General features: G+C 42.6%; 1 protein-coding gene across 5 annotated transcripts in view; it reads left to right on the top strand.

The window, feature by feature from the left end:
* Window positions 1–21,264, top strand: part of MCOLN2 (mucolipin TRP cation channel 2) — a 62,378-nt gene that overhangs the window by 30,493 nt on the left and 10,621 nt on the right. For all 5 annotated transcript variants that reach the window (XM_061186394.1, XM_061186390.1, XM_061186391.1 and 2 more), the window contains exons 5-11: window positions 785–869; window positions 974–1,070; window positions 2,843–2,942; window positions 7,660–7,772; window positions 8,972–9,121; window positions 10,473–10,574; window positions 10,678–10,800. In XM_061186394.1, coding sequence (XP_061042377.1) covers window positions 785–869; window positions 974–1,070; window positions 2,843–2,942; window positions 7,660–7,772; window positions 8,972–9,121; window positions 10,473–10,574; window positions 10,678–10,800 — 770 coding nt within the window. The remainder of the gene's footprint in view (window positions 1–784; window positions 870–973; window positions 1,071–2,842; window positions 2,943–7,659; window positions 7,773–8,971; window positions 9,122–10,472; window positions 10,575–10,677; window positions 10,801–21,264) is intronic.

Raw genomic sequence — 21,264 nt, forward strand, 5'->3', positions numbered from 1 at the left:
CAGGCTCTAGAGTGAAGCCTCAGTAGTTGTGGCGCATGGGCTTAGTTGCTCCACGGCATGTGGGATCTTTCTGGGCAAGGGCTTGAACCCATGTCCCCTGCATTGGCAGGTGGATTCTTCACCACTGTGCCACCAGGGAAGTCCCCCCTGGTTTTTGGTTTTTTTTTTTAAATACATTTATTTATTTATTTTTATTTTTGGCTGCATTGGGTCTTCGTTGCTGCGCTCGGGCTTTCTCTAGTTGCCGCGAGCAGGGGGCTACTCTTCGTTGCGGTGCGCGGGCTTCTCATTGTGGTGGCTTCTCTTTGCTGCGGAGCACGGGCTCTAGGCACGCGGACTTCAGTAGTTGTGGCGCACGGGATTAGTTGCTCCATGGCATGTGGGATCTTCCCAGACCAGGGGTCGAACCCGTGTCGCCTACATTGGCAGGCGGATTCTTAACCACTGTGCCACCAGGGAAGCCCCTAGTTTTCCTGTTTCTTTGTGCCTAGATTGAGGTTACGCATTTGGGGCAGAAATACCACACAAATGGTACGTTATTTCAGGAGGCACATGATGTCTCTTTATCTCAATCCTGGTGATGTTAACTTTGATCACGTGGCTAGGGTGGGATCTGCCAGGTTCCCCACTGTAAAGTTACTGGTCTCCCTGTTGTGATTAATAAGTATTCTGTGGAGAGATGCTGTGGAACTTGTTGAGTCTTCTGCTGTCATCACACTTCGGCCCACTGGTTTTAGCATCTGATTCTTGCCTGACAGTCACTGTGGTTTTTTCATGGCCCTAGACTGCATTCACCTAGACCTCCAGACCCTCTCCAAGAACCCTCAGGACTGGAAGAACTCATCATTCTTCAGACTGGAATTTTATCGGTAAATATGCTTTAAAGTCTCATTGCCCAGGAGACGTAGATGGGGAAAGGAGAGTAGGGTAGGAAGACGGTGGCAATTTATACCTTGTAATATTTTTTATTCAGCCTCTTGCAAGTTGAAATCTCCTTTCATCTCAAAGGCATTGACCTGCAGACGATTCATTCCCGAGAGCTACCAGACTGTTACACCTTTCAGAATACGGCAAGTGTCTATTTTACTAAGCCATTTTATCATTTTTCTCTACTCCTTTTGTAAGTGCAGAGTGCAAAGCACATCCGCCTATAGATGTGTTTGATGCAGTTGTGTTTAAAACAGTTTTAATGCCACTTTATAGCATCGTTGGTCCAGAGGCCGTGACTTCTAAAAATGATACAAGCCCATTCCAACTTTTTAAAATTAGATTTTTGGGTTGAAAAGAGTTTTCAAAGTGGACTTTGACTTCCTACTCTCTGAATACATTTTTAAAAATAGCTTATGACCTGTGTTTTAAGTGCCTATAATGTTTTTCCCACCTTCGAAGGAAGGTCTTTGCAAATGTTGTAGCAAATGTTTTCAAAACTCAAGGCAGAAAGTGCCCCCTTGGTCTGAAGGCCAATCTGCAAAGGATCAATTGCTGCAGCTTTTATTTTGGGAGGGGCAGGCATGTGCCATGGACTTCCTTCCTCCCTTCCTTCCTTCCTTCCTTCCTTCCTTCTTTCCTTCCTTCCTTCCTTCCTTCCTCCCTCCCTCCCTCCCTCCCTCCCTCCCTTACTCCCTTCTTCTCTCGCTCCCTTCCTTCTTTCATGTTTCTTGATGGGCAGAACTGAATGCTCAGTTGGACGTTATATGTAGCTGCTGTTTTAGCAATTCAGAAGCATGCTTCATTCAACAACGATCACTAAATGCTCAATGAGTCCCTACGAGGCAGCAGGCAAGTTGCCATACTCTAGAGGTACCATGGCCCTCAGGAAGCTTACAGCCTAGTGGAAGAGATAGAAAAACAAGTCAACAAAAAAATTAATTATAAATTGTGACATGTAGTAAGGAAGAATGTCTCCCCCAGAGAGTAGCATGATTAGTCTCCCTGGGGTGACCCACACATTACAAAACGCATTATGAAATCCAAGGCAAGGCAAAGCTTGGAGAGCTGAACGTGTATGTGATCTATGATTAAACCCACAGGTGCCTGAACATCTTTGAGCACAAGCCACGTGCACATTACACATTCTCAGTGTAATCTAAGAATATCGTTATGACCAAACCAGAGATTTGAGAATTAAGCTATACAGACCTCATTTCTAGGTCTGTATAGGACCAAAAATGAGCTAGTACCAAACTTCCACTAGCCCTGGCATTCAAGGCCTCATTTTCCCCCAGGAAAGCCCCTAAAATCCTCTGCATATTTCACTTATAAACTTCAAATGCTTGAAACATAATGTGGAAGATTGAGGGCATTTGGAAATCTTGAATTCAACCCATAACCCTGGAGCAATCTTTGCCACTTCTGAAAGCACTTGTAGCACTTCTGAAAGCACATGTAGCACTTCTGAAAACATATATATAGCGTTTGAAGCAAATAGAAAAATAATTTCTAGCCTAGTAAAAATCTAGAGTTTCATACCCAAAGGACTAAAAATTAAGGCAAATGCTTGTAAATTCCATTCAGTGTAATAAATGAGGTCTTTGTGTTCTCTTGTCAAAAATTGGTGGTGAATTCTCATTTTTGTTCTTTGGACTGGTTGGCTGTTTTGATTTAGAATTTCTCTGAATCCGAATGTGCTTTTAGTAGAATTTCATGTATTCCCCCTTTGGACCATATTTTTTCATTAATAATAGGAAGTTGTGAAGGAATCATGTGATGAGGACATTTTCATCAGTCTAACTCTCTTTGGATCAGCACGCTATCTGGATGCCATTGATATTTTAAGCAGAATTGATCTAACCAGTCACACTTTCTGCTGGGCCGTAACCTCTTCATCAATTTGTGTCTCCAGATTATCTTTGACAATAAAGCTCACAGTGGCAAAATCAAAATCTACTTTGACAGTGACGCTAACATCGAGGAATGTAAGGACTTGAACATCTCCGGATCTAGTACGTATGTTATATGCTTGCCCTTTGTGGATTGTGGAAGATTTTTATCACTTCATTTTGGGATTTGGGGTATATAAATGGTTTATTTGGATGATGATAAGAATAAAGGGCTCCAGAAAACCACATTTTGAGCATTCGCTTCTGTTAAGCATACCCCGAAGCTTTGCATTTTTGTTCAATTCAGCAAATGTTGATTACAGACCTTGTAGGAGAGGTCGTGTGGCCCAGCGGTTAAGAGCAGTTTCTGGAGCCGGACTACCTGGGTTCGAGTTTTGGTTCTGTTTCCTGTGCCTGTGATCTTGGACACATTGCTTAACCTCTCTGTGTCTCAGGGTCCTTCTCCGCAAAATGGAGGTAATAATAGTAGTTACCTTCCGGGATGCTGAGTATTAAATGAGTATGTAAAGCAGAGCACTGAGAACAACAGTTGACACACAGTAATTGTAGGCGCTCTGAAAAGAAAGAAAATGCCTTCGTGAGGGGCACTGGCATGCTTATAAAATCTCTAGCGTGTCCTGACTAGGAGTAAGTGGTGGAGGCACAGAAGATATGAGAATCAAGAAAGCAAAGGTTCATTTTGATGGGGACAGAGTGAGACATAGAGTCCAGCAATGCTTCTTGGAGAAGGTATGATTTGATCTGAGCCTGTGACAGTGGAGTGGGATCAAGGCCTTCAGAGCCCAGAGAGCAGCCTGGACAAACCTGGGTCATTTACTCAGTCATTACTCAGGAAATACCTCCTGATCCACAGACTAAAGTGGGCTACTCAGACCCCATTCTCACTGGGGGGGTGTTGGGATGATGTTAATGATGGGTGATCAGTATTTTGTCATTTACAAGTTTTGTTTAACTGAACCTGCCTTTGACCAGATTATCAGAACAAAATAAAATGTAAAATACCTGTGGTTCCTAACTATTTTATATTAGTTTTAAATTAGACTCAGTTTGTGGCCTGTTGCTTTTCGGTTGCATAATATGTCCTGATGATTTTGAAATTTTGGCTTTTTAGTCCCATTAGCTGACTCCAGCCTCTCATCAGAGTACACAGTTTTAGTTTCTGTTAAAAAGTGGGTACTCTTCCTCAGCAGACACAATCTCCCCAGCAGAAACGCGCAGGTCAGACACGTGTCTTGCAAGTCCGAGTGTAGGCTGCAGCCATTTTATGTGATAAAAGCTAACCCTTGTCATATAGCAAATGTGGTTTGGTATAGTCATTTGACCAAATAAGTTACTCAGTCAAACACGTTTGCCAGGACAAGGTTTCCTTCCTCTCCACGGGCGTCCTCATAATATTGGGGAGCTGTCCTCGCCTTTGCTCAGAAGAGAGGCGCTCTGGCTCCCTCCTGTGGCCAGTGTGGAGAAACACAATCTCACAGCTAGAAGCACTGACAATTATATATGCTTCTCCCAGGGCTGCGCCATCACTAGGAGAGCACAAATTTAAGATGATGTGACAAGTCTTACAAAGCTGAAGTTTGGAAACCAGCTTAGGAAATGGATTTTTTTTTTTTTTTTTTTCTTGTATAGGAAGCTGTCTGGTGGATTGATTGCCCTGGCTCTCGGGGAGTAGAACAAAGGCAAGGGTGACATCTGGTGGGATCCTTGTGCAATTTGCAAAACATTCTGACGTTCATTCACATCCATGTGCTTACCTTGAAGCTTCTCTCTCCTTCTTGTCATTACCTATGTAATCTCAAGGTGAAATATAAGGGAATGTGCATTTTTACATACAAACTTGAAGTTGCCTTTTCTGACTTCTAATACCCATGCCCAGTGTGCCACTAATCTTCACATTAACTTGATTTTATAAATGTAGCCATTTGGGCATGGGAGCTGAAGGAGGTAGGTACTGATGGACAGGACTCCCCATTGATGGGTGATGTAAACGTATGTCCCAGGGAAATGGGGTTTAGTAAGTGTGGGAAACCCTGGTTAGGGTCACACAGGCGGCAGCGGTGGTGTGTGTGGGACTTCTCAGGCCCCTAGAAGGACTAGGTGGGGTAGGATTTTCTTAACCACATTTCCAGAGGCATCTCTGTGGACTAGTGTTATACAAACCCAGGTTTAGGAACTGTTCCTGTGAGAATAACATAATTTCAGTAGAAGAAGAAAGCAGTTATGATGTTTATAAGATACTTCTTGTAGCCACATCAAACTAGTCTTCTCAATAAATCAAATTGAAACAATACAATACTGATTTCTCTGTTAGGAGGGACGGTTTATCTTCCTAGTTCTGGGCCTCAGTTTTCTCATCTGTAAATAAGGCCCAATTCAAGTAATCTTAGAAATTTTGTTCTAGTTATAGGTCAGAAAGGAAGGTACTCGAGGCTGTTCTTGCATTTTTTAAGATTTCGGTCCCATCTTCCCAAGAACTGCCCCTCTTCCCTCTGCCTCATTCCATGGCTCCCCCCACAAAAAATGGTCTTGGGTTTTGGACAGGTTGTTTTGTTACCTACCCATTAGATGGTATCTCCAGATAACTTAAACTTGTGAAGGATAAAATGGCCAAAGGTGGATGTAAGTGCTCCATACGAGGCACTGACAAGCACTCGACAGGGATTGTTTGACCTGATTTCCTGACAGCGCGTGAAGCTGGTACAGCTGTGCTCCCATTTGGTACCCGAGGCATCTGAAGCTTAGCAAGGCTAAATAACTCGCTCAGTGAATTACATTTACTCGCTGGCCATGCTCCTAACCCACTTAGGGTTAGGATGAGCTGCCCTGAGACCCTGTGCCATGGTCACTCACGCCGCTGTTATTTCTAAATCCGTGGACACACTCCCATCTTTCTCTTAAATGCCTTCTCTGCGGAGGTATCGCTGTGCAACACCCTGACTTTAGACTCTCCTGAAGGTTGCCTGTCCCCAGCGCTGCTTCCTTCTCCCCTGGCCTTTCTCCATCTGGTTCCTGAGTGCATCTCCTCTCCTAATTCCCAAACATTGCCACCCCCGCCTTCCCATCCTTCCTAGTCTGCATTCCGCTCTGTCGTCTCTCTGAGTGGCTGTGTCCACACCCATGGTTTCAGCTGCCACCGAGTTGTCCGCTCTTGTCATGAATGTCCAGACTGAGCTCAGTTGACCCAAGACAGAAGAAGAGTCATTCTTGGTCAGTCCTTCCTTACTCCCTAAGTCCCATTAAAGACCAGGTCGAGTCTCTCTTCTTCATCTTTTGCCACTTTGTGCCTTATCTTTGTGTGCCTTCTCTGCCTCTAACTTCGCTCAGACCTTCACGAGTTCTGACTTAGATTATTCAGTGGTCTTCCTGTGCTCTGCTGGGGTCTCTGAACTTATCTGTAAGCATACTGAAGCATTATGGGGACACACATAAGCACAGGCACTGTCATGCTGAATAAAACACACCCGGTCCCTGCCTCCCAGAGCCAATCATGTCGGGGGGGGGGAGATGGACATTGAATGATATAATAATCACTGAGTTTGCTGTTCTTGTGTGCATGGGGCTGCTCCAAGTGCTTTCATGTGTGAACTTATTTAACCCTCACAACAGCCCTATAATATAGGTATTTTTTCACTCTACCCATTTTTTGGATGAGGAAACTGAGGCAACTTCCCCAAGGCTCCACAGCTTCTGAGCGCAGGGCGGAGATTCAGACCCAGGTCTCAGGCTCCGGAGACCGTGTCCTTTTTCATTTCACACTGTCTCTGTGCTCCTTGCTGTGCTGTCTTTGAAGACACAACTATAAGTTCAGTGACCATCAAGCAGAGGGGAGTAAATGGAGATATAGGTGTGTATACTTATGGACAGGGCTACGATAGGGTATTGGGGGGGGCTGATGGGGATGGGAATTTAAGGAATTGTCCTGTTCTTTTCTGGGGAGGAAGATAATCTGAAACCCAAGGCTGAATAATCCCCATGTGTGATGGGGAGGGGGTGCTGTTCCAGGCAGAGGGATCAGCATGTGCAAAGTCCCTGAGGCAAGAAAGAGAGAGAGGAGAGAGGGAGGGAGAGAGCTCCAGCGCCTGGTAGGAGCAGGGAAGGAGGAAGAGAGTGGCCTCAGGGTGGGGAAGGTGGGGGCCGGGAGAAAGCAGCAGGCGGCAGGTGATGAGACCACAGCGGGTGAGCAGGGGCCGGGCAGGGGAGAGCCGTGTTTGGGATTTGGGACAATACCATGTAGTCTGAGAGAAGCGAAGGTTACAGTTTCATCTTCCTCCAGTACCTTCCCTGTGTTACTGTGTTCCAAGGCAAAAATCTGATTACTACTCTCCTTACATTCATTCTAAGAAGTGATTTTTCCCACATGCAGAAAAAACGTATTGAACTGTCACTCTTTGCTGGGAAAGTACAGAGTAAGGTTGAGAAGCAGAAATGGGGATTCTGAGTGGTGGGACTTTAAAACGTGTGTTCCCCCATTAATGGAGAGCTTGATGTTTGTTTTTATGTGGAAGAACTCAGAGTATGTCAGTAGTTTTGCCTCTTTTGAATGGAGCCCAAATGGACCACCTTCTACTGAATTCCACTCTATAGTAAATATTTATGAATACACTTTAGTACATCTGTTAAGAATTTATATGTTTTTAAATGTATAACTCGACCTCAGGGAATGATTACCTTGTTTGTGAACCTCTGAATGAGTGCAGTGTGATTTGTTTCTGATGTTGAAGCGTTTATCATTTGATCTTATTTTCCAGCTGCCATCTTGTTTGGAAATTATTCCCAAGTAAGGTGTGTTTGACATTTGAATTCTGTTTTCGTTTCTCAGTTCAGAAAAATACTCAGTATGTCCTGGTGTTTGATACATTTGTCATTGTGATTTGCTTGGCATCTCTTATTCTGTGCACAAGATCCATTGTTCTTGGTCTAAGGTTACGAAAGGTAAGTGTGTGTTGGAATTTCCTCCCTCCCTTCCTGACCTCCGCCTGCAGTTTGTCCAAACAGTGGGGCCTTGACATTGGGTCATCCTGCCCTTTCTGGGACCCTTGACTGAATTGGATTCCTTTGAATGACTGTCCCCCTACGAGGCATTATCAACCTGGGGTGTAGAGAGTGAGTCAAAGCTCCCGGCATGTCAGGTGGAATCAGACAATTATCCTGCTTAAACCTGAGCTAATAAGCACAGATACACAGTGGTGAATGATCAAGCTTTTGAATGCTTCGAGAATAAATGTGACCCTTTTAAATTCAGGAGTGGTCTTAAGAACAGAGTAATAACATGTGTGGGTTTCATCTTTTGTCTTCAAATCAGAGTTCATTCTGACAGGGAGGCATGGTAAATGGGTTATAATAAAGCATAAAAGACTTTATTCTATTATTTAAACTAGTTTAAAAATTCTTCCCTGAGTTTCATTTTACCTTTTTACCCTTAGGGCTCTTGTGAATATATACTCTAGCTCACCACAGATCTTATTCTGGTGTGTGGCATGTATGTAAATACAGACTGGGGTCAGTGGACATAGGAAGTCATCAGAATACCGTATGTAGAGGAAGGAAGCAGTCTACATTCTATTCTTCCAGGGCTTGACCTGTGTCGATTTGTTTTGTAAATATCCACTTCTCTTAGCCACCCTCCCCCACCCCACAAGCCCCTTGATATTCTGAATCCAAAGCCAGGGTCTGGGTTCTGCCGATGCGAGGGTGGCACATTGGGAGCACATGCTCGGGGGCCAGACTGCCTGCACTCAAGTCCTGGCTTGGCTGCCCCATGTCTCAGTTGCCTCCTCTGGAAAGAAGTGTCCATGGTGCCTAGTTCGTAGGGTTGTCGTCTGGTTGAATGCGTTGAGAATATGTAAAGTGTTTGGAATGTGCTCTGTGTTAGCTATTTCAACAAGAGTCTGTTGGAGTGAGAGCACAGCATTGAGCGTTTGAGTCACTTAGTTAACTGGCATGCTCACCTCTAGCTGGGGTGGATGGTGGAGGAAGGTGTGGGCTGTAATCTCTACCCTCCAAGTGAGGATCCATCACGTTGGAAAAGGCAATGCCGTGTCTTTGGACAGGCGAGAGCGCTGTTTTGCGCTTTTCTCCTTCCAGAGGGCAGTGTGGTTTGTAAGAAATGCTTTTTAAAATGTTTGCCGCAGAGATTCTTAGATTTCTTCCTGGAGAAGTACAAGCGATGTGTGTGTAACGCCGACCAGTGGGAGTTCATCAACAGATGGTATATCCTGGTGATTATCAGCGACCTAATGACAATAATTGGATCCATATTAAAAATGGAAATTAAAGCCAAGGTAAGCGGCAACCCATTGTAAATCTTCTGTTCTTTCTGTTCTTCTGGATGGTCTCAAATACTGTAAGATATGCAGTGATTCTCAGGTTTTCTCTTTTCTCACGCCCATAAAATGGAAGCCTCCTCTGACTTGGTTTCTCATGAAGGGAAAATGAAGAAGCAGTTGTTCTGTGGAAGGTGATACTCCTATGAATAGCCTCTAGGAAACTTGACAGCATCTTCAGAATAGGAACTGAAGTTTGAGAAGACTGGTTGTTTGGGCGGGCTTTGTTTGCTTGTTCAAGTTGCAAAAGCAGCAGCTGGCCCATGAACCAATCACGTCAAGAGCTGAGGTGCCCATCCATGATTGATGGGGGCTCTGATAGATGGCGCGAGGGCAGGAATATTTGAGTGCCTCTAGGCGCCTGGCTCTTTGGGTAACTTAGTCGATGTAGTCTCCCAAGTCTTGACTCCTCTCCTCTGTGCTCGGCCGTCAGCTAGCAAATCTTACCAGCCTTCCCTCCTGACCTCGAGGGAGGTCCACCCTGACTGCTTCGGCTCCCTTCAGGCCATCTTCCTCTCTGACCCAGATCGCTGCAGCAGCTACCCCTCGCAGCCATTCACACAGCTGTCAGAGTCATTTTTCTGGGAGTGTCTGTCTTGCTGTGACAATCCTTTCTGCCTCAGGGACCCCCTTTGGGATGAAGTGGCCTTTCTTCAGCGTGGCCTCCAGGGGCCTCATGATCTAGCTCTGCCTTCCCCTCCCGCCCTCGCTCTCCCTGACCCTTCAGTGCTGCCCCTCTGGCCCGTCTTGCGGGCTCTCAGCACCGGGCCCTGTTCAGCCTCTCTCCGTTTGCTTGCAACACTCCCCTAGCCTGTCCTCCAGGCCCAGCACTGCTCTGGGGTCACGCCCTCGGGAAGCCCTCCATGACAAGCCCGGCATTGTGTCTCTCACTGCACGCAGCATATTGTATTAGAATTACGCTTGTGTGTGCGTCTCCTCAGAGTCCTTGAGAGCAGGAACTGTTAGCGAATCACGTTAGAGCGTTCTTTGAAAAGTAGCTGAAAGGTATTGTTTGATATTTAACAAACGCCATTAGTTTATGTGCTTTAGTGCCTAGGTCAGTGGTAAATGCAATTTCTATTTCAGAATATTATTTGAACAAGAATTCAGTTCAACCAATCTTAATACTAAAAGGAAATGAGGAACACATTTGGAATTGTGCTCTCTATTATTTCCTTCTTCAGTTTAAAAACTCTCAGAATCACTGTAGAGAGGCAGGCGGTCCATTCTTCTCCAGTCAGTTTAAAGTGAGGTTCATAAGCTGAGTGGAGTAGAATATTTTACTCACGTCTGTTTTTTCATTCCCTAGAATCTCACAAATTACGATCTGTGCAGCATTTTGCTTGGAACATCTACGCTCTTTGTCTGGGTTGGCGTCATCAGATACTTGGGTTACTTCCAAGCATATAATGTAAGGATGTGGCTATTGGGTGGCACCACTGGGGTTGAGGTCCATTTCTTTGGGCTCTAGTAGCTACTTTTTAATTCCCCCCCATTGTGCTGATTTTTTTCAGGTGCTCATTTTAACAATGCAAGCCTCACTGCCAAAAGTTCTTCGCTTCTGCGCGTGTGCCGGTATGATCTATCTGGGTTACACCTTCTGCGGCTGGATTGTCTTAGGACCATATCATGACAAGGTGTGTAGCCTAATTCTTCCTTCTGCACATGAAGCACTTGAGACCCTTAAATGTGGGTTTCCAGCACTGACCTTCATCCCACTTTTCTCCAGCACATACCCTGGACATCAGTAAGCATGTATCTTTGCATCGGTTTTCTTTTTCTTTCCCTTTTCTGGATATTGAAGTGGCTTTGGGATATTGAAACAAGAACTGCAGGGAACCAGAGAGCACGTTTCATGGTTGTCTGGGTCTGGCTTAAGGGGTCACATATTAACCCAGCCAGTCACCAGATAAGAAGTGTTTGGATGTGAGATCACTATAATAAAAATGAAAATTAAATGAGGAAAAGTATTACAAAATCTTTCTAATTCAAAGTATTAAGGTTTTCATCCAAATTAACGGAGGAGACTGGAGGAGGATAAAGACTGACCAGAATGACCATGTTAGGTTTATGATTAAAATGATAACACATCTTGCCTTTGCAGGTGGTTTTGATTTCAGTGTCCTCTTAGTACCTTATTAAAGGTCAGTATCTGAATTCTAAACTATTGCTGGACTTCAGTCAGTATCATAATCTCAAGGACATCAAAGTTATGTTCAGATGTTCTTGTTTTAAAATGATAAATTTGATTCAAAGATATAGCAGGAAATGAAATTAGGTAGGCCTTGTTTTCAAACCAAAAAAAGTAAAAGCAGTGATTGCATCTTGCAGTTTTTCTTCCATGGGCCTCTGGCAGTTGGAACAACAGAATCAACAAAAATAAAAATAATCGCTAACACTTGATGCTATACTAAGCATTTCTCTCTTCTCTCTCATTTAATCTCGTCAGTAGCCCAGAGTACTGTTATCTTGGCTTAGGTGCTCTACAAGGAGAGAAATAAAAATATAATGATGGTGGTATAACAGCTCGGCCTTAAGTTTTGACCTTGATAGTTGCATTAAGCAAAACACGGTCAAATCTAGTTTACAAACTCTTCACAAAAATCGAGCAATCCACAAAACTCAAACGTTCGGTATTGTCCTACTAAAATAAATCCTAGTAACTTGGCATCCACCCAGGCTTTCTCCTCTTTAAGTGTTTCATTTAATACGTCCAAAGAGAATTACCGTTTTCCCATCTGAGAAACTGTATAGTCAACAAAGTGCCAATCTCTGGGTTAATAGTAAATCTTGGTAATCGTCTTGCTTTCCAGTTCCATTCCACTGCTTTAAAGGTGACTCATGAGTAAAAATTGTTCTTCGATGTGATCTCTCTGATCCGGAGAACTGTCTTAGTGCCCAGGAAAATTTACATTTTTCTTCCTTGCCTGCTTTATGGTCTGGATGCTTTGCCACATTTTTGCCACTAGAGGGCAGTGTTGCGCCACACGGCATAAATACTGAGCCTCCGAGGCCAGTGAATCAAGTGGTCCTGTCTCCGCTGCCCTTCGTCTTCCCTACATCATCATTATTCTGGAGGGTGCTCAGAAAATGTTGCTTGAATTTCACTAAACTAGCTACCATTCTGAAGTGCTGTGTGCTAGATAGATATGGTGCCCATGTTCTTTACCTCCCTTGCTAGGTTAACCCTTCCAGTAGCCCTGTGGGGAAATATTATCCTTTGACAGAAAATAGCGATCTTAATATGTTAATTTTCCTGAGGTTGTATAGTTAGTGAATGGCAGAGATAGGGCGCACACCCAGGTCTGCCTGACCCTAATACACATGCTTTGAGCAATACCCTGTAGGGCTTTTCTTCTTTTCTTGGTATTATCTAAAACAGACCATTACAAGAGAGCAATCAGTCTGACTCAAGAGTAGATCAACCGTGAGAGGAAAGCCAAGTAATCAGTCTTATTTCTTTCAACGTGCATCAAGGTTACCTTGTGAAAAATGATGTTGTTTGCTTTGTGAGTCTGACTGCATTTTCATGTGTTCAGTTCTGTCCTTTCAAAGAATCCAGGGGAGATTGGGACACTCTAGATCAGCACTATCCAAGAAAAAGATAACGAGAGCTACAAATTAGAGCTGTGTCTATCCTTTTAAATTTTCTAGTAGCCACATTAAAAAAATTTTTTAAAGAAACAAATGAAATTGATTTTAATTATATATTTTATTTAACCCAATATATTTAAAATATTACTTCAGCCTGTATTCAGTATAAAACATCGAGATATTTTACATTCCTTTTTTTAGGTACTTAGTCTTTGAGATGTGGTGTGTATTTTACCCTGACAGCATATCTCACTTTGGACTGGCTGCACATCACATGCTCCATAGGCACCTGTAGTGGTGGCTGCCATATTGGACGTTTCACCTCTTGACTTGTGTCTCTTACTTAATGCCAGCCTTTCACTTCTCCCCCCGAGGAGTAGAGAGATAAGAACTATATCTCTGGGGTTGTCTAGTGGGTCTGTTTATGGCTTCTATCTCCCAGCTCTAGCCAGGCTGATATATTGGGGAAATACAGAGTTGAGTTAATTCAGTGAATGCAGTAGTCAGTAGGATGAGAAAACCTTCAGTCTGGATCTGGACTTATGTGCTTTTCTTCTCTGTGTTACTTCTTCTTTGAGTCTGAAGCTAGAAATGTTTACTGCCCCTGCACATCTCTCTCCAAATTAACCCAAATTATCAGAATTTTCAGGTTCTGCCAGTCAGTCAGTATCTGTTGAATCAGAAGACCTTCAGTATTGCCTGGAGCCTTGAAAAACAGCACCTTAGTGAGCATTTTCTAGAATTTCTAGAACCACAGCTAGCTTGGGTGTGGAAGCTAACTCTTTCTTTAAACAAACAAACAAAAAACTCTAAAGAGGAGGTATGGAGAAAACTAGAATTTCACCCTGCTGTTTGTATGGCAGCAGGAATCCCACATTTCAGCTTCGAGTTTTCCTGTTAGACATCGGATTTCAATGGTTCAACTGAAAGAGTATAAAAATACAAGAAGTGTCCCGCCAATGTTGACTCCAGCACTAATGGGCGTTGGCACAGCGCCCTTTCAAAGTGTCTGGGCACGGCGGGCTGGAGACGGTTGATGTTTAATAATTCAAGATGAGGAAAGGAAGAACATTACTCTCATGGTGGCTTTGACGTTTCCCCGAGGACTTTCCGAGGAATAAACCATTGTCTTGCGTTCATTGTCCCCATTTTACAAATGAGAAGGCAAAGCACTGAAAAATCGTTGGACTTGGCTGATGCCCTCGGTAAAAGTTCAGCAGCACCCCGTGTTACATTTGTGCTTTCAAGGCCTCTGCTTTTAGCCAAGCACCTCTCTTATTCAAAACAACTATTAGCTGGTTAAAACATTTTATCTGAATGCTGCACGAGGTTCTTGGCACCAGCTCTTGAAGCAAATTTTTATGTCGTTCTCTGGCATAAGCCATTGCAGGTTATGTTTTCATTCAAATTAAAGTTCTTTTTGGCTCAACTGCAAAATTATCATTTGTGGAACAAATGCTTGGGTTCTCATTGTGTTCCTCCAGAACCTGGGAGGACTCTTTATGGAGATATTCATTTAATATTTATTAAATGTCTACTGTGCACCAAACACTGTCGGGTTCTTCTAGCCCAGGTTCTTGGAGGGCAGGGACCATGGATTATTGTTCTTTGCATTCCCCGTGTTGAGTGTGGTGCATAGAACATGGTAAGGGCTCAGCAAGTTTGCTGAATGAACCAGAAACAGAGACACAGCAGTATCTGCTTTCCAAGGACTTACAAGCTTGTAAGAACCAAAAAGCAATTTCCTTTGAATGCAGTCCTTCTAGACCGGAAGCGCATTAGGACCTTATTTCTCCTTACCTTGGGTATTTTTGTTTAATCTCTAATTTTTTTTATTGAAGTATAGTTGATTACAGTGTTTCAGGTGTATAGCAAAGTGATTCAGTTACACACACACACACACACACATATTCTTTCTCAGATTCTTTTCCATTATAGGTTATTACAAGATACTGAATATAGTTCTCTGTGCTATACAGTAGGTCCTTATTGTTTATCTGATTTATATATAGTAGCGTGTATCTGTTAATTCCAAATTTCTAATTTCTCCCCCCTAGCCTTTCCCCTTTGGTAACCATAAGTATGTTTTCTGTGTCTGTGAATCTATTTCTGTTTTGTAAATAAGTTCATTTGTATCATATTTTAGATTCCACATATAAGTGATATCATATAATATTTGTCTTTCTCTGTCTGACTTACTTCACTTAGTATGATAATCTCTAGGTCCATCCATGTTGCTGCAAATGGCATTATTTCATTCTTTTTTATGGCTGAGTAATATTTCATTGTATATATATATACACCACATCTTCTTTATCCATTCATCTGTTGATGGCACTTAGGTTGCTTCCATGTCCTGGCTATTGTAAATAGAGCTGCTATGAACATTGGAGTGCACGTATCTTTTCAAATTAGAGTTTTCTCTGGATATATTCCCAGTAGTGGGATTGCTGGATCATATGGTAACTCTATTTTTAGTTTTTTAAGGAATCTCCATACTGTTCTCCACCTTGGGTATTTTAAAAGCTGATTTCTAGTATGGATTTTGGCCACTGAAACTGGCTCACAGCCACTTCTTGTGGGACGAAATGATAGAGTATGTACCAATTACTTACCTTATTGAGTCTCTGTTTAACTTTTTGGTGGGTTAAAATAAATCTCACATGCACAGAGAAGAGGGAGGTGAATAACATTAATGCTGAGATGGATTTTGTGTCTAGACTGATTCTAAGTAACTGCACAGGAAACTAAGGGATGAATTTGCTGTGTGCCCACCAACTTGCAATTCTGGAACCCGAAACACAGACTTGTAGGGGTTCTTGACACTACAGAAAGGCATTGGCCAGATTCCAAAAGAAACTCTGAGAAATATGAATTATTGATGGTGCTGTCAGAGTTGTAATTGACGTCCATAGAAACCAACTTGAACTTCATTGTCTTAAGGCTAGTGGTGGGGATGGAAACCATTTAGTCTGGGAACTGGCTGTCTTACTGGTAAATTATCTGCATATTAATAAGTGATTTGCTCAGATGGATGTTCCCTCCAGATCTCTGTAGAGAACGACGTTAGTACTGCTCTTCAGAGTTGCTGCTGATGCAGCAAGACCATGGGCATGATTCTTGTTTGGGGTACATTTGTGTACTCTCCCTTGGTTACAGGCTTTACCCCATGCATCCAGCCATGGAGCAGGGAGGGTAGGACCTGGTGTTTGCTAGTTGGTTGGGGTACAGAGAAGCGTGTAGAGAACAATTAGAAGACCAACCAGTAGTTTCCTCTGTGGTTCTTACTGACACAGAGAACAGACTAGAGCTGCCAGGGCAGTCTGTCTTGATGCAGACTTTGAAATGGCCCTTCAACGTTGGCTTCATCGGACACAGACAACGACGAACATACCAGATGAAGAGAATAAATCCCATGATTTAAAGACAGAGAAGATGGCTGGGTGTTGTGAGAGGAGGGGGCACACACAGGGTGTTAATACTGCCATGAAGGGATGGAATGAGGCCACACAAAGGAGGAACCTTACGCCAAACTTCTTGGTTTGGATTTCTACTTTGCCTCTGCACTTTGAATGTTGTTAAGCAAGAGACATGACCTGAAGGCTATATTCTCTGAAGTTTAGATTTTACTGCAGCTTGGACTGGAAGCTGAGAGGCTGAAGTAAAGAAGGCTTCCTTGGAGGTTTCTGTAATAAGTATGTAAGTGTTGACATCAGAGTGGAGTAGAAAGAGTGGGTCAGAGAAACATCATAGGAACAGACAGACCTTAGTAGATTGTAGAGCAGGGAAGATAAATGGATTCAACCTACAGTTTTTTGTTTTATAAATTTATTTATTTATTTATTTTTGGCTGTGTTGGGTCTTCGTTGCTGCGTGCAGGCTTTCTCTAGTTGCGGCGAGCGGGGGCTACTCTTTTTTTTTAACATCTTTATTGGAGTATAATTGCTTTACAATGGTGTGTTAGTTTCTGCTTTATAACAAAGTGAATCGGCTATACATATACATATATCCCCATATCGCCTCCCTCCTGTGTCTCCCTCCCACTCTCACCATCCCACCCCTCTAGGTGGTCACAAAGCACCGAGCTGATCTCCCTGTGCTATGTGGCTGCTTCCCACTAGCTATCTATTTTACATTTGGTAGTGTGTATAAGTCCATGCCAGCGGGGGCTACTCTTCATTGCGGTGCGCAGGCTTCTCATTGCGGTGGCTTCTCTTGTTGCGGAGCACGGGCTCTAGGCACACGGGCTTCAGTAGTTGTGGCTCGTGGGCTCTAGAGCGCAGGCTCAGTAGTTGTGGTGCACAGGTTTAGTTGCTCCATGGCATGTGGGATCTTCTTGGACCAAGGCTCGAACCCGTGTCCCCTGCATTGGCAGGCGGATTCTTAACCACTGCGCCACCAGGGAAGTCCCTTTTTTTTTTTTTTTTTTATGGAGTAGAAAGAGTGGGTCAGAGAAGTGTCATAGGAACAGACAGACCTTATTGGATTGTAGAGCAGGAAGATAAATGGATTCAACGCACAGTTTTGTTTTTTTTAAATTGAAGTATAGTTGATTTGCAATATTGCGTTAATCTCTGCTGTACAGCAAAGTGATTCAGTTATACATATACATATATATATATATATATATATATATATATATATATATATATATATATATATACATTCTTTTTTCAATATTCTTTTCCACTATGGTTTATCACAGGATAGTAAATATAGTTCTCTGTGCTATACAGTAGGACCTTGTTGTTTATCCATTCTCTATATAGTAGCTTACATCTGCTAACCCAAACCCCCTACTCCATCCCTCCACCTTGGCAACCACAAGTCTTTTCTCTATGTCCATGAGTCTGTTTCGTAGATAAGTTCCTTTGTGTCATATTCTAGATTCCACATATAAACAACACACAGTTTTAAGCACTTGATTATTTTGGAGTAATTTTTCTTTGGTAGGAGACTGGAATCACTGACAGAAATAGGGAAATTTGGAAGGACAGCACCTTTTCTGGGTTCAGGTGGTAGGAGGTTTTATTGTGTTGCATGTGAACTAGTAGCACAACTGCCAACTGGAAATGTCCCAGAGACATTCATGAGGGACTTGGCTGTCCCCAAAGCCACACTTACTGACCTGATGGATGTATAGGCCCCCACCACTAAGGACAGAATTGGTTCACAACTCTACAGTAACTTGTTGGATCTGCGTTTCTGAAAACTATATTGCCTTTTGCCTATTAAGTCATTATCATTCTTTACATAGAAGTTTTTCGCATTCATCTAATGTTTAACCCTCTGACCCCGGAGATGTTCATTCATTAAGCACCTGCTGTTTGCTTTCAGTCGATGTGGCAGTCGTTTGTCAACCGCGTAAGCCAGATGGGAGCTGCGGGATTCCGGGGGCATTCCACACCAGCACCTGCTCAGCTCTGCCCCTCAGGGCTGTCAGGTGTTCAGTCAGCCTCCAGCTAACTACCTCGTGTCACCGCTTCTACCTGGCCCCTCAAACTTGTCTCGTCTAGAACTGAGTCCAGCAGAGGTCCCTCCCCCACCCCCTTCCGGACTTACTTTCTCCCCAGTTTCCTCCTCAGTTTACTCTGGATTCCTTGCAGTCCTGGGCCCCTGCACTTACTCTCACTGGCATCCAGGTCCCTGGGCTGCTCTCATTCTAGGAAATCTTCACAAGCCACGGTTACCGTTTAGAAACTCAGATTAGATCCTGTCCCTCTTCTTTTTTTTTTTTTTTTATTCTGGAATTTATTTTTATTTATTTTTTTAACATCTTTATTAGAGTATAATTGCTTTACAATGGTGTGTTAGTTTCTGCTTTATAACAAAGTGAATCAGTTATACATATACATATATCTCCATATCTCTTCCCTCTTGCATCTCCCTCCCTCCCACCCTCCCTATCCCACCCCTCTAGGTGGTCACAAAGCACCCAGCTGATCTCCCTGTGCTATGCGGCTGCTTCCCACTAGCTATCTATTTTACATTTGGTAGTGTATATATGTCCATGCCACTCTCTCACGTTGTCCCAGCTTACCCTTCCCCCTCCCCATATCCTCAAGTCCATTGTCTAGTAAGTCTGCATCTTTATTCCCATCTTGCCCCTAGGTTCTTCATGACCTTTTTTTTTTTTTTTTTTTTTTAGATTCCATATATATGTGTTAGCATACGGTATTTGTTTTTCTTTCTGACTTACTTCACTCTGTATGACAGTCTCTAGGTCCATCCACCTCACTACAAATAACTCAGTTTCGTTCCTTTTTATGGCCGAGTAATATTCCATTGTATAATGTGCCACATCTTCTTTATCCATTCATCTGTTGATGGACACCTAGGTTGCTTCCATGTCCTGGCAATTGTAAATAGAGCTGCAATGAACATTGTGGTACATGACTCTTTTTGAATTATGGTTTTCTCAGGGTATATGCCCAGTAGTGGGATTGCTGAGTCGTATGGTAGTTCTATTTTTAGTTTTTTAAGGAACCTCCATACTGTTCTCCATAGTGGCTGTATCAATTTACATTCCCACCAACAGTGCAAGAGGGTTCCCTTTTCTCCACACCCTCTCCAGCATTTATTGTTTGTAGATTTTTTGATGATGGCCATTCTGAACGGTGTGAGATGATATCTCAATGTAGTTTTGATTTGCAATTCTCTAATGATGAATGATGTTGAGCATTCTTTCATGTGTCTGTTGGCAATCTGTATATCTTCTTAGGAGAAATGTCTGTTTAGGTCTTCTGCCCATTTTTGGATTGGGTTGTTTGCTTTTTCAATGTTGAGCTGTATGAGCTACTTGTAAATTTTGGAGGTTAATCCTTGGTCAGTTGCTTCATTTGCAAATATTTTTTCCCATTCTGAGGGTTGTCTTTTCGTCTTGTTTATGGTTTCCTTTGCTGTGCAAAAGCTTTTAAGTTTCATTAGGTCTCATTTGTTTATTTTTGTTTTTATTTCCATTTCTCTAGGAGGTGGGTCAAAAAGGATCTTGCTGTGATTTATGTCATAGAGTGTTCTGCCTATGTTTTCCTCTAAGAGTTTGATGGTGTCTGGCCTTACATTTAGGTCTTTAATCCATTTTGAGTTTATTTTTGTGTATGGTGTTAGGAAGTGTTCTAATTTCATTCTTTTACATGTAGCTGTCCAGTTTTCCCAGCACCACTTATTGAAGAGGCTGTCTTTTCTCCACTGTATATTCTTGCCTCCTTTATCAAAGATAAGGTGACCATATGTGTGTGGGTTTATTTCTGGGCTTTCTATCCTGTTCCATTGATCTATATTTCTGTTTCTGTGCCAGTACCATACTATCTTGATTACTGTAGCTTTGTAGTATAGTCTGAAGTCAGGGAGCCTGATTCCTCCAGCTCCGTTTTTCTTTCTCAAGATTGCTTTGGCTATTCGGGGCCTTTTGTGTTTCCATACAAATTGTGAAATTTCTCGTTCAAGTTCTGTGAAAAATGCCATTGGTAGTTTGATAGGGATTGCATTGAATCTGTAGATTGCTGTGGGTATAGAGTCATTTTCACAATGTTGATTCTTCCAATCCAAGAACATGGTATATCTCTCCATCTATTTGTATCATCTTTAATTTCTTTCATCAGTGTCTTATAATTTTCTGCATACAGGTCTTTTGTATCCTTAGGTAGGTTTATTCCTAGATATTTTATTCTTTTTGTTGCAATGGTAAATGGGAGTGTTTTCTTAAGTTCACTTTCAGATTTTTCATCATTGGTGTATAGGAATGCCAGAGATTTCTGTGCATTAATTTTGTATCCTGCTACTTTACCAAATTCATTGATTAGCTCTAGTAATTTTCTGGTAGCATCTTTAGGATTCTCTATGTATAGTATCATGTCATCTGCAAACAGTGACAGCTTTACTTCTTCTTTTCTGATTTGGATTCCTTTTATTTCTTTTTCTTCTCTGATTGCTGTGGCTAACACTTCCAAAACTATGTTGAATAATGGTGGTGAGAGTCGGCAACCTTGTCTTGTTCCTGAGCTTAGTGAAAATGGTTTCAGTTTTTCACCATTGAGGACGATGTTGGCTGTGGGTTTGTCATATATGGCCTCTATTATGTTGAGGAAAGTTCCCTCTATGCCTACTTTCTGGAGGGTTTTTATCATAAATGGGTGTTGAGTTTTGTCAAAAGCTTTCTCTGCATCTATTGAGATGATCATATGGTTTTTCTCCTTCAGTTTGTTAATATGGTGTTTCACGTTGATTGATTTGTGTATGTTGAAGAATCCTTGCATTCCTGGGATAAACCCCACTTGATCATAGTGTATGATCCTTTTAATGTGCTGTTGGATTCTGTTTGCTAGTATTTTGTTGAGGATTTTTGCATCTATGTTCATCAGTGATATTGGCCTGTAGTTTTCTTTCTTTGTGACATCTTTGTCTGGTTTTGGTATCAGAGTGATGGTGGCCTCGTAGAATGAGTTTGGGAGTGTTCCTCCCTCTGCTATATTTTGGAAGAGTTTGAGAAGGATAGGTGTTAGCTCTTC

The sequence above is a fragment of the Eubalaena glacialis genome, chromosome 3 (assembly GCF_028564815.1).
Source record: "Eubalaena glacialis isolate mEubGla1 chromosome 3, mEubGla1.1.hap2.+ XY, whole genome shotgun sequence".
In the NCBI taxonomy this organism is placed as follows: domain Eukaryota; kingdom Metazoa; phylum Chordata; class Mammalia; order Artiodactyla; family Balaenidae; genus Eubalaena; species Eubalaena glacialis.